Source organism: Elgaria multicarinata, chromosome 8 (assembly GCF_023053635.1).
Source record: "Elgaria multicarinata webbii isolate HBS135686 ecotype San Diego chromosome 8, rElgMul1.1.pri, whole genome shotgun sequence".
NCBI lineage: Eukaryota > Metazoa > Chordata > Lepidosauria > Squamata > Anguidae > Elgaria > Elgaria multicarinata.
In genome coordinates, this window is record NC_086178.1 from 89,649,980 (window position 1) to 89,663,077 (window position 13,098).

The window sequence follows — 13,098 nt, forward strand, 5'->3', positions numbered from 1 at the left end:
ATATATTGGCTCCTTACTTTAGATACACTTAGCAAGTGAACAGAGCTTAAGGCACTCAAAGTGCAATGCTATGCATGTTTAGACAGAAAAAAGTCCTACAACACCCAGCATTGTAGGACATTTTTCTACCTAAACATGCATTGGATTGCGCCTTTAAAGTCAATGAAGCAATGGCTGTTAGCTGAACTGGAAATGGTTAATGATTTTTGTGACTAGATGTAAACACTTTTTTTAATGACTGCCAGCTTTTGTCACCTCTGAAGATTGACAAATCAATTAGATAGCAAGGAGCTCATTAAGAAATGTTTTTATAGGCCTTTTTCTAGCAACATAGAAAAATAGGGTTGTGCATGTTCTCTGAATAAAAGTATGATTTTGACAGTATTGTTGGCATTTTAATGTAATGTGTTGGAGAAAGTATTACTGTGTGTATAAATGGCTTTGAAATCTTTCTTTTTAAAGGATACTTTGTTAATTATAGAATGGAGGAGCTGAGCTTTGCAACTGTGGAAGATGCAGTGCAGTACCAACTATTCTTGACATATGAACCACAAGACTCCAAACATCATCAAGAAATTCTTCAGCAATACATTGAAAAAATACTAGCACACCTTGCACCCATGCTGGTTTCCTACATCTGGCAAAACCAGCCATTTAATCTAAAGTACAGACCTGCCAAAGGTGAAAATGTTGTCCTTGCTTTCATTCTGTTTTATTAGTTTTGAATGTGGGAAAGAGTTGTCCAGTTCTATGAGAACATGTAAAATATACTACCTGTGGCATTATAGAAACTGTCCAAGCTTTTATCCCAAATGGCCGTGATTTGCACAGACACAGCAGGACACCATTCGTTAACTGCATCTTTCTGAAGATGGGGTGGGGTTTTTTTTGTGTCAATCTTAATTTCTTAATGCATGTTGGACGGCTTGAACATTTTCAATTTTTCATTTCTATACTGAATGTTTAAAAACATTTGTGGTCCTTTTTAAAGTATATAACCTTTAAATCAAGACACTCTACCATGCTTTTGGCCCAACAGCTATTTTTTCCAAAAAAAAGAGCAAATGATTAAAAACAACAACCACGTAAGCCAATTGTGTTAGATTTGGTGGCATATATTATAATTAATGCATACATGTGTTTATGGAACTTTACAAAGAACAAGCGTCAGAGTGGTTGAGTGTGAGTTGTTGTTGACCTGTGGGTTAATGTGTTGTCTGATCTCAGGACGTTTTCCACAGGGTGGCTTGTTAACCATGCAATGTGGCTTGTTAACCACTCTGAACAACCCAGCAACAAATCATGGGTTCTCAAGCTTGTCTGAGAAAAATAAGCCACACTGCATGGTTGACAAGCTTCTTTGCAGAAAATATCCTGAGTTCAGGCAACATGCTACCATGTTCAACAAATAACCCCATGGTTCAACAACAGCAATCCACATTCAACCACTGAGTGTGGGTTAGCGTGTTGTGCGAACCTAATCACAGGGAAGCAACAGAGAATGTAGAGGGAAATGGAGGCAGGAACAAATAGGGAAAGTACCTGCAATTATTTCAATTATGCTTACTGTCGCTTAATTAGAAAGAGAAATGGCTTATTAGTAATATGGTCTACTTTTCTGTTTTTCTAGGTGATATTCCTGCACATATTGCTGGCTTCACAAAATTTGGGGATAATATTGAAGATGAATGGTTTATTGTATACCTCATAAAGGAGATTACAAAGGAATTTCCAGAATTAGCAGCTAGGTACTTATGAACAAACATGCTTACATTGTTAATCTATCACTTGTGAAAGTAGTTTAAACTGAATGTATATAGAAGTTTGCAGTATGTTAAACAATAACATTTCCTTTGCAGGCACCCTTCTCTTGCGCTAGTGTAAAGCGGAGTGGGGAAAGAGATTACTTTCTCTAGAGGTGGATTAAGAGGGCCTTAATATGATTACCTCAAAGTAATTCATAATTTTGTCTTTCACATTGGCTAAATATATCCATAAAGCTAAATAAGAGTGAGGCAATTCCACATTTATGAGAGAGCAATTTTTAATTTGAATAGGGTGGATGATAATGATGGTGAATTCCTGCTAATAGAAGCAGCTGATTTTCTTCCAAAGTGGTTGAATCCTGAAAACAGCATCAATCGGGTAAGAGAGATTTTAGAATACCAGCTACTAAAATAGTGCTAAATCTAAAGGAAGTATACTGTATGCCTATGTGTATAATTATACTTATTTTAATCTTTTATATTGTTATGTTTTTCTGTGCCATCTTGGAGGTTTTTGTCCAAAACATGGCATAAAAGTCTTTTAAATAAATATTACTCTTGCAACTCTTGCAGAGATACCATATTAGTGAGTTTTAAACCATTGTTGTTATTGTTGTTTAAAATCATTTAGAAGTCTAGAACTTGTATGAAGTTTCAGAATTAACAGTAATTTATATTTTTCTCAGGTGTTCTTTCATTGTGGGCAATTGTGCATAGTTCCATTGCCAAAGACTCCTGAAGAGAAGATATTATTTCCGGCTACCAATCTTACAATTCCTCAGGCATTGAAGTTATTTTCTACCTATTCTGGGGACTTTATGGCTGCAAAATCTATCAGAGCAGCAATATATAAGCGCATCAGTGGGTAAGTCGTTATGGATTTGGCTTTTGAAGAGGGTTTTCAAACTATAGTTTCAGTAGTTAAGAAGCCTTTGACTGCTAGTTAATTATCTATAGCTGATCAAAACACTTCAAATAAAGCATATACCAAAAATTGTTTTAGGTGGATTCAATTTTGGTTTTGTACCAAAATAAGATTGATCCATTTTTTAATTTTCATTAGAATTATACTTGTCAAATCATATTAAAATAAAACTTGCATAAAATAAAGACATTTCTTGTAGTTAAACAGAGCATTGTTAAAGATTTTAATATCTTAATATCTTAATAGGAAATTAGAATTTCCTAAACATTTCTTGGGCTTTGACTTCTAGTCTTAATAGCTTAAAAAGGAAAGATTTCTTTCTAAGTGTCAAGTTCCCCATTCTATACTGCATAGGCGGCCATTCAGGTGACAGGTACGCAGGCCTGGTGAGCTTCTAATAAGTTCCATCATTCCAAAATCAGCACATACTTATACCATTTTGTGTAGAAATTACCACATAGCTAATATTTACTGTCACATAAATTAGGGCTCACAGTCTTAATTATCTCATTATTACTAAACATTCCTAAATATTAAGACATACAAGAAAGCTTACACATACACCTTTTAGGGTAGATATAATTACGGGTTTTACCTTTGAGAAGGTAGGTCCTTACTCAAAAGTTGCTAATTAAACCTAAGTCCATAATTTTTAGACATCTGTATATCACACGCTTTTTGATGTCTATACGTCACACAATATTTTTTGCTCATTAATTAATAGGTGAAAACTTGAAGTACACTTTAGACTTGGAATAATAATAGTCTCGTACCTCTTCAGTACTCAAATAACTCTTTGGTCCAAATGATGGGGCTTTAACTCAGTATTGTCTCTTTGCTTACCATCCAGGTCATCGTAGCAACAGGTGTTTTTTGGTTTTTTGGTGCCAGTTTCCCAGAATTCATTGTGAACCTGCTTGTGTCTTCCCTTTAATATAATTACTATTTTTTACTTATTTGCATTTTAAAATTCTTAATTATTCATCATTAACACTTGGCATTTGAGTTTCATAATAAGACATCCTATATTGTTTTAAGAGAGGGGGGTTGGATTTTCTCAGTAGCCTTCCCAGAAATTCCAATAAAGCAAAATTAAACAGTTGTCTAAAAATTCAGGACAAAATGTCCTGATCTGAAAGAATGTTTCCATTATATATTGCATGGAATACTTCATACACTGCTAATTTATGCACATTGTTCATTTTTATTACAATTATTTCTGTCCCACCTTTCAGAATACGAGGAAAAATAACATCAAAATACATTTTTAAAATATTCAGGGAACAATATCAACAGATACCAAGTTATCAGAAGCCTTCTTACAGGGCATTTGGTGGTAGATAGCCCTGTGGGAGAAAGGGATAATGCTGCTGGAATCTGGAGCAAATGCCTGAAGTCTTCCTTCCTTGCCTGCCTCCCTCCCCACCCTGCTGGGATCCTTCCCAGAGGGCTAATGGTAGTAGATGTGTTACAGTCTTTTGTCTGTAATAAAGACAGATTTCTCTGGGTTAGTTGGGCAGTTGCATGTTCTGGCCAGATTTCTAAACTATATTGTTATGGAGGAACTGTAATCATTGATATTCAGGGCTACATTTACACTTAGCTTTTGCCAAAAAAAACTTTTAAAAAAAATACAAGTGAAAGACTCAAAGATTGGGTTATCTGTGAGAAAACAACATGATGCTTTCCTGTCCTCTAATGATCAACACGTTTCAGTACAGGGTAACATATGTGCTTTCCCTTTAGAGTAGGCAAAGTAAAACTGAGACCCAAGCAAGATTTACTGTAGTTCGATTGTATAGATATCTTTGCTACCTTAAATTGTAGATGTACGTATATACATGCACGTACTGCTAAATTGGAGAAAGTTAGAAGAAACAGGAAAATGACTTCATATAAACAAACTGTTTTCTCTGTTAGAGCTGTGTCTCTTTGTTATGCATCATGTTGCAATTTTCTGCCATAGGTATCCTGAGAGAATCCAGGCTTTCCTTCACCGAGCTCACTGCTATCTTCCTGCAGGCATTGCAGTAGTACTGAAACAACGTCCTGCATTAGTGTCTGCAGCAGTCCAGGCTTTTTACTTGCGAGACCCCATTGACTTAAAAGCATGTCGCATTTTCAAAACCTTCCCTCCAGACACGCGCATAATGAGATCAGTAAGTGATGGTTCTACTTAGAGTCACACTAGTCACTCCACAAGTCATGTCATCACATGTGCTTTACGTATGACTTCATATGGGCTTGCATGACATTCTCATGTATGAGACTAGCAGAGATGCAAAATTTGCTAAAAATCAATCCCAAAGATGTTCATTTTGATGAGAAGTTCTTCTGACCTCAGATGTAAGCATTGCTTTTCTGTTGTAGTACAATAGAAACTAGAAAACGTGTGAAAATAGAAAATGAAAACACATGAAGTAGCCATGATTGAAGATCCCCATAGTCCAGTGTTTCTTCAAACATCTGGGGGACTTCAGTGTTTTTTCTTTTCTGATTGCATCTCGTAACATAAGGCTATGTTGGGTGACTCTCCAAGTGATGTCTCCCAACTATTGGGAGTGATTGGGTAATATCCAACACTAGTCCTATGTAGAGTGGACCCATTGAAATAAATAAGACTTAAATTAGTCACAACTAAATTGAGTCTCATTCATTCAATGTGTCTGTTCTATGTAGGACTAACATTGGATACTAGCCATTGTTTTAGGTTGTGGGAAGGCCTGGAGTGGAAATGGAGGACATGAAAGGTCTTTTGCATGAGCAAAATGTGGCATGCAGCCCTTACGATCCCAACCATGACATTTTGTAGCCTTGAGAAAAAGTGTCAATATGCCAGAACAACTAACTATACTATGACAAGAGCTTCGGAGGCCGTAAGTTACTTATCCTGCACATATTAATGATAATTTCCAAAGGGGGAATTGTTGTAACAAAAACAAGTCTTGTGGTGCTTTAAAGACAAAAAAAATGATCATAGCATAAGCTTTTGTGGGCTATAATCTACTTCATCAGATGCAAAATGCACCCTCGAAAGCTTGTGCCATAATAAATTTGTTATGAATCTTAGTGTATCTGATGAATCAAGCTGTTGGTTACAAAAGTTCATAACTCATTGGATCGGGTAGTTTCTAATACGTCACAGTACTTTTTCTGATAGTGTTATAGTTTGTTTGTTTTTTGAGTTTCCACATTACTAGTAATAGGTCAAAGTAAATTCGAACAGACACAACTTCAAGCAAATGCATATTTAATAAAATGTTGTGATATTTTCAGGTTACTTTTACTAAATGTCTATACGCACAGTTGGTTCAACAGACCTTTGTACCAGATAGACGGAGTGGTTACGTATTGCCTCCTCGTTCACATCCTCAGTACAAAGCACATGAGCTAGGCATGAAATTGGTAAGCCTATACTTTAATACAATATTTCTAACGCAAAACTTTCGTTTAGCTAGTAAGGTATTGATTGACTACATATAGGATTTTATTACTAATACACATAAAATGTTTGCTTCCATCAAAATAATCTTTTTTTTTTTTTGGTTGGCGTAAAAGCAAGATCTTGCTAAGACAGTTTTGTCTAATTTAGCATATTGCCCTGTGCTTTTACGTCTGAAAGATAATAGGGATGTATACGAATTTTGTTTCTTTTCACAAATCATGTGAATGTATCCTGTTGACAACCCCAGATCTGAGCAGTTAAGCAGGTTTCCTGAAAATGTTTGTAAATTCCCAACTTGTGTTCATGGTTGAAAAATGTGCACTTTTAAAAATGCATTTCGCCCAAAATATGCATTTTCATGCTTTACGAAATATGCATTTTCATGCTTTACAAAATATGCATTTTCATGCTTCTAAGATATTTCAGTTTATATCCTTAGCATATATCCCAACAAGTCTTGTACTAAGAACCAGAGATAATTGAAAGTTTTTCTCTTTCCTGCATCTCTTGTAGGCTCATGGTTTTGAAATTCTGTGCTCAAAGTGCAATTCATCTTCTCATGATTCCAAGAAACATATAATGAGTGTTCCACTGTGGGATAACTTTCTCAGCAGCCTCAAGAAAAACAATTTTTTTAAGGTGAGCTGTTTTAAATGAATTAGAAGAAAGCAAAACCACTTAACCCAGTTAAATGCAGAAATGAGAGGGAGGTTTTGCTATGGTTGGGAACCCCAATTTTTGCAAAAGGAAAAAACAAACCTTCAGGAAAAGTTGTTGTGAGGATAAAATGGGTGGAGAAGAGCCATGTCCACGAATCTGAGCTCCATGGAGGAAGGGTGGGATAAAAATGTAATAAATAAAATAACAGTGGCCATGGAATGCTCACTGTCTGTTGGAGGGGGAAACTGGGATGGTGACAGGAATTAATATTATTATCGTTTTTTGTTGGTAATTAACTTTCCCTTAATTTTTTTTATTATTCTCAGAAAGCAGCTTTGTTACACAAGCCAGTTTGCTAATCATCTGTTTCTTTTCAAGGAGCTTCAGCCACATTTCCAGCTTTTTACTAAATGCGATAGATCCCACACTGAGCTGAGTTAATTGTCAGAGGAAAGTATTCCTTTGCCTCTATCCTGTCAACAGCAAAAAAAAAAAATATTATGCTTTAGTTCAAAACATTTAACTATTTTGCTTCATTGGTGGCATTGCTGTCATCAGATTTAAATCGTTATTGTGCGATATAGAGTTTATGGCCATCCCATGCACATATATACACATATATATATATGCATACGCTGCTTCTGGATGTCCCACTGAATACTTTTATCAAAGAGGAGAGAACATTGACCTACTATTATATTTCAAAGGGTGAGCTGGAAGGTTCTACTCAGTATCTGGATCGGTTGCATATGGCAGAAAATTATTTCCAGCAGACTGTAATCAATCCCCAAAGGTGAGAGTACTTAGTTTGCATTCTTTTTGTTTTCAAATTTCTTTTTGTTTGACTTGCTTAATTTCTGTGTGTTTGGCTTGCAGTAGCACATAATGTGCATACATACCCCAAATGTGTATTATTATACCAGCCTGTGTAATATTTTTAACTTTTACAGTTATCTCTAGATTGTTCTTCCTGCTTGTTTAGACAATGAGCTGCTTGATGAGCACCTACAAAAGGGGGACATTCTGTCAACCAGAATTGTTTATAAATACAATCTTCCTAAGAAAGTGCTGAGAAAGTTTTGAGTTGGATATAAGCTGCAATTCTGAACTCGCTTACCTGGGAGTAAAGCCTATTAAATTCAGTAGAACTTACTTGTCAGTTGTTACGTAAAGGGTTGTAATACAAAACTGCTTGCATCACATTGAAATTGATTTACAAATATTGAAGCCCAAAAATATGTAATAAGAATGTGATGGAAAATGTCTTGTAGACTAACTAGTACAGTGTACAATATTCCACTGAGAAATTTCAGCTCTTTTCTATACAGTTTTGGTTTCCAAATATTTGTACATGTAGTGAAATATTTAACAAGATTTTCATACATGTTCAGTTTTTCCAGTACATATGTATGTGGAACATAACATGAGAAGCAATTCTTCCTTACTAGGAGCAGATTGTGGATTCTAAAGATTGTGGTTCAGTAAATGTTATTTAATTTGTATTTTAGGGTTGTGTTTTCTTTTTTGGTAGTTCAGTTACTGAAAGCCCAGGAGAGGAAATTCTGAACATATTAAAAGCAGCTTCCTTTAATTTGGAGGATTTGGGAAAAGAAGCAAACACTCTTTCTCCAGAGGATGGTAAGAAAGGAGTAATGGCTGATGGGATACCATTGGGAGGACCGGGGGAGGAGAGATGGTGGAGGAACTGTCAATCAAACGTTGCAGTTGGTTTTACTCAACTCCATAGTAGCCCATAGTCAGATAGAACATGTTGTGTTTGGAGCATTCCCTAAAAACACAAACGTTGAGTGAAGTTTTCACACTGCATTGAATAACTCATCTGAACTGAGCCTTTGTGTCTTTCCTTATGGCCTCCACAGAATCTTGACAAATTGCAGTAACTAGTTCATTTTATAGCCAGCTTTCCAGCCAGAGCTGCCACATTTTAGACAGCTGCATTTCCCCTAGTGTTATGTTCTACTCTTTCAGATGACAGTTGGTTGGAGATCTCGCCGGACGCTCTAGATCAGATCCTTAAGGATGCATCAAGTACAAACAAGTCCACTTCTACCGTAACAGAGGAGGAACAGAACTATGATTTGGCAGAGGTCACTAAAAGCATGAAGGCTTTTATATCTAAAGTCTCTACATATGAAGGAGCAGAAACGCCATGGTATGCCTTTAAATATGTGATTGGTACATGTTTCCTTGTAGTGTAATTATTTCATAATGTTTAATTCATAATTTATCTTTCCAAGTAGTCATAGCAACATCAGAGAGGCTTAAAGTACCCTAGAGGCCTAGATATTTCATCATGTCTGTGTTTGTCCTAAAGTAATACCTTACTAGTGAAATTATAATCTTAAACCATTTATAAAACTGTTGTATGTTGAATTTGCAAGTGGAATCTTTAGTTATTTTGTTACCTGTCCTGAGGCTGAATTTATCTTGAACTTGTCAACTGCTGCCAAAATAGGAAATGGAAAAGCTCCAAAAGTGTCTTATAGCAGGAGGAATGTATAAAATAGGCAAAATTATTCTGATGAAGGAAGAAGTTATATTAGAATTGGAGATGGAAGAGAATCTATAGATTCTGCCGGAGGAGTCTCGTCAACTTAACAGTCTACTAGCATTCAAGAAAGCTATAAAGACTGATCTCTTCCGGCAGTCCTATCCAGTGGAATTTTAAGATGTTTTTAAAATGTTTATAGGATGTTTTTAACAATGTATATTATGTTTTAATTGAGTATTATGTATTTTATCGTTTCTTGTTGTTCCCCACCTCGATCAAAATGGAGAGGCGGGCAAGAAATTATTTATTTATTTATTTATTTATTTATTTTATTATTATTATTATTATTATTATTATTATTATTATTATTATTATACTTAGGCTTCCTTTATCAGTGTTGGGCTAAGTTCAAACAAATTACTTACAAAGACCAAGAGGAGTGTGTGTTTGCTGTTGTAAACTTCTTATCTTCTCTGTGGCGATCAGACAATTCCAGGGAGAAAAGAAGCCACTGTTTCTCCAATTACCCATGACTTGGCATGAGTTAGCGTGTTGTCCGAACCTGGCAAGGAGCGCAGTTGAGGTGGCTTCTAAACCACCCCACAACCCCACGGCTTTTTGTATAACAATAGTATAGTGATTAATGGTGTTTAGTCGTTTTTTTCTTATTTAACATCTTTTTGCTAAATCTATTGCAATTTCTATTACGTTATAAAGGCACACTAGTGAGGTAAACCTCTGCATGTCTACTTAGAAGAGCTTTGCAATCCTATATAAGCCCCATTGAGCTCAGTTGTGCTTGCTGACAGGAAAGTGTTTAGGATTGCACCCCAGATAACATTGCAAAACACTGGTGTCTGACATCAGTGGTGTCTTACATCAGGGAAGGTGCAAGTTAAATCAGGGCATTGTAAGCTCCTGTGAGCAGAACTGGGGGAGACAATTTTCCCAATTCCAATCAAAAAAATTGCTCCAGAAAGGTTGAGGACAGTGAAGGAGTTGGCATGGGGGGACTGCAGGGTGAAGGGAGGAATTGGCAAACATCCTTTCCCAACTTCTGTTTGCAGAAGCTTCTGCTGCCCTTTCCGCAACTATAGTACTCCTTCCATCTGCAGAAGGGGGTCTGGTGGCTCCAGCTCAATATATTTTTCTTAAATATCAACAGCAGATGTACAAAATGTAAATTATGAACTTTTAACTTTCAGGTCCTTTACTGAAGCCCATGTCACTTTTGATGCTGACTCATTCACAAACGCCTTAGACAAAATATTGGGTAAGTTTTCTGGGGCAGAGAAACGGGGTGGCAGAGGGATATATCATGAGATAAATTTATGTTTCCCTACCACCTACAAATTTCTTCCAAATGATTAGCAATGTTGTTTATCTCTCTCTCTGGTTTTATTTATGTGTTAGCATTGGTTCTGTTTTGTTTCTAGGGGCAAATTCAGAAGAGCTGGACTCCGATGATTTGGAAGAAGAGGAGGAGTTTGAATTCCTAAGCAGTGATGAAGAGTCTGATCTAAAATCCGACAGTCAAGCACAAGCAGCATCTTGGAATGAAACAGCTGGAAATCTCAAATCATACATGGATGAAATGGACCATGAACTGTCAGCCACCAATATTGGGAAAAGCTTTACCAATCACCCCAAAGTGGTATGTTTAACTTAGACCTCCCTTCTGGTGACCATTACGAAGAAAGAAGTATGTAGTCATTGGAGTGAATTGCTCCCAAAAGCAGCAACGTTAGCTGACATGTTTCTAAAATTTGGCTTTGTCTCTGTTAGCATTGCCAACAGCTGCATGTATGTCATGATTTCTATAGGTTTAAAGACATCTAAATGCAGTGTTAACAAAACATCCTAAGTTTTTATTGTCTTCATTTATTACAGGCTGTTTCTAGTAAAGAATCTTCATCCCAAGACCCTAAGAGTGGTTTAGAAGATGACCTTGGTGCAGAAGATGGTGACTTGACACCTGTGGATATAGATTTTAACCTTGTGACTAACTTGCTAGAATCATATAACGCTCAAGCTGGACTAGCAGGACCAGCCTCTAACATTCTGCAGAGCATGGGAGTATATTTACCTGAAAATGCAGACAACAAACCTCACTAGCGATTCACTGATGGAATCATCAGGTTTCCTAGTTCAGAGATACGTTGCTGGATAGAAGCAGTGTCCCGAGAAGCCATTCTTTTTTGGAATGGAGGATGAAAGATTTTCAATCCTCAGGAGACCCACAGCTTTAAATACATGTGAGTAGTTTCTTCACTCTCACTTGTGAGATGGCCTGTGGAATCTGTTTCCTAGTTGTCTGTGTTAGTGTCAGAAATTAAGATGTCTTAAGAAAATTGACACTTGCAAATATTTTTCTATAGGTATTTTAATAGGTAAAAGTGTGTTTTCTTACAGTGTTTTCTTTTTGATGTTGTGACTTTAATATTAAACAACTGTCAGAGAATAAACATTCTCAAAGCAATCAGGATACAACTCTGTTTATTGAGAGAGAAAACATGGGTGTGTGAAATCCAGACCAGGTTCTGAATCTGAATAGCACACCTGAACATGGAACTTTCCTACATTCTTTGGGTAGGAAGCAGAGCTATTGCATCAATAACTCAGCATAACTTTTCTGACAGCAGCAGGTTATGCTTCAGCCAATCATGAAGTTCTATTTCCCTCATGGACCGCTTGTACTATCCATGGGGGATGCTTGGCTTAACTAACATCTATACAGTGCATGTTACAAGTTGCGTATAGCATAGCTCATGGATATGGGTTAACATTGTTGTGAGATGTTTCTCAAATGTCTCTGCTGATAGTTACACTGTCTACAGCAAGTCACAGAGCTAGTCTTTTGCAAGTGCGAGCATGTGAAAAGAAAGGCTTTCTAGACTGTAATTTCTTATTCTAGGTAACTTGCATTAGTTCTTGCAAGGTACATATGTGGCAAGAAATATACTGTGCACAATTCAGCTGTTTTGACAGTTACTTGTTAAAGCAGTAACAGCCGAGAATAACTTCACTCCTTCCAACCCCTCTCATCTTGAGTCTTATATGCCTAGGAATAAGAAATGAATTAATGTTTGGGCTGACCAGGGCTTAAACTTCTGCCTCCACACAGTGTTGGAAGGTCCCAGAGGATCATTTGTGAAGAGTACATTCTTGTTGTCCGGAAAGTCTGCCCATGCTTCTTGTACTTCCTACTAAAAGTGCAAATAATGTAAAATATGGTTTTCTTTAATATGCAATGAGGCTTCTTTGTGTTTCTCTACAGTATTACATAATTAGGCATCCCAGGTGGCACAGGAAAACTTTTCTGCTTTTATTTTAGATCCCAATGAAGTCAAGCAATTGAGGGAAGGCAATGTTAGTTCATTTAACTGATCACTGTTTAGTTTTTCTTTATGCTCTTTGTACAAATGCATTTTTTGTCTCTTCGAATTTGAAAAGCTCAAAGCAATTGTACAGCAATTGTTCTGAGACTGAACTGGTGCATCAGCATGAAGCCTGCTGCTAGCAGAAGGTTCAGGCCCAAGGGTTCACTATATGGTTTCCAGACCAGATGTTGCTGAGTCAGATCTGAGTTCTGTCTTAAGCCCTATTGCGGTCTTCATACATGTCTTTCAAAACAGCTTTTTGTTTCCCCTGTCTGCAATATTAGCGAGTTAATTCTATCATTTGCCAAAGGATGCTGTTCAATTTCACAATCTGGAGATATTACAAGTATGGTTTAAAAAAACTGATCCTGTGAAAAAAATAAAAAACATTAAACAAGCTTACTAGATCA

General features: G+C 36.6%; 1 protein-coding gene across 5 annotated transcripts in view; it reads left to right on the forward strand.

The window, feature by feature from the left end:
• The window catches only part of ECD (ecdysoneless cell cycle regulator), a 16,080-nt gene extending 2,982 nt beyond the window's left edge, over positions 1 to 13,098 (forward strand). For 4 of the 5 annotated variants that reach the window (XM_063132970.1, XM_063132969.1, XM_063132971.1 and 1 more), the window contains 13 exons: positions 463 to 681; positions 1,631 to 1,748; positions 2,058 to 2,145; positions 2,453 to 2,631; positions 4,658 to 4,850; positions 5,968 to 6,096; positions 6,650 to 6,775; positions 7,504 to 7,589; positions 8,328 to 8,434; positions 8,786 to 8,969; positions 10,514 to 10,581; positions 10,745 to 10,962; positions 11,199 to 13,098. In XM_063132970.1, coding sequence (XP_062989040.1) covers positions 483 to 681; positions 1,631 to 1,748; positions 2,058 to 2,145; positions 2,453 to 2,631; positions 4,658 to 4,850; positions 5,968 to 6,096; positions 6,650 to 6,775; positions 7,504 to 7,589; positions 8,328 to 8,434; positions 8,786 to 8,969; positions 10,514 to 10,581; positions 10,745 to 10,962; positions 11,199 to 11,423 — 1,920 coding nt within the window. In that variant the 5' untranslated portion in view covers positions 463 to 482 and the 3' untranslated portion in view covers positions 11,424 to 13,098. The remainder of the gene's footprint in view (positions 1 to 462; positions 682 to 1,630; positions 1,749 to 2,057; positions 2,146 to 2,452; positions 2,632 to 4,657; positions 4,851 to 5,967; positions 6,097 to 6,649; positions 6,776 to 7,503; positions 7,590 to 8,327; positions 8,435 to 8,785; positions 8,970 to 10,513; positions 10,582 to 10,744; positions 10,963 to 11,198) is intronic. The other variant, XM_063132972.1, reaches the window with a different exon arrangement.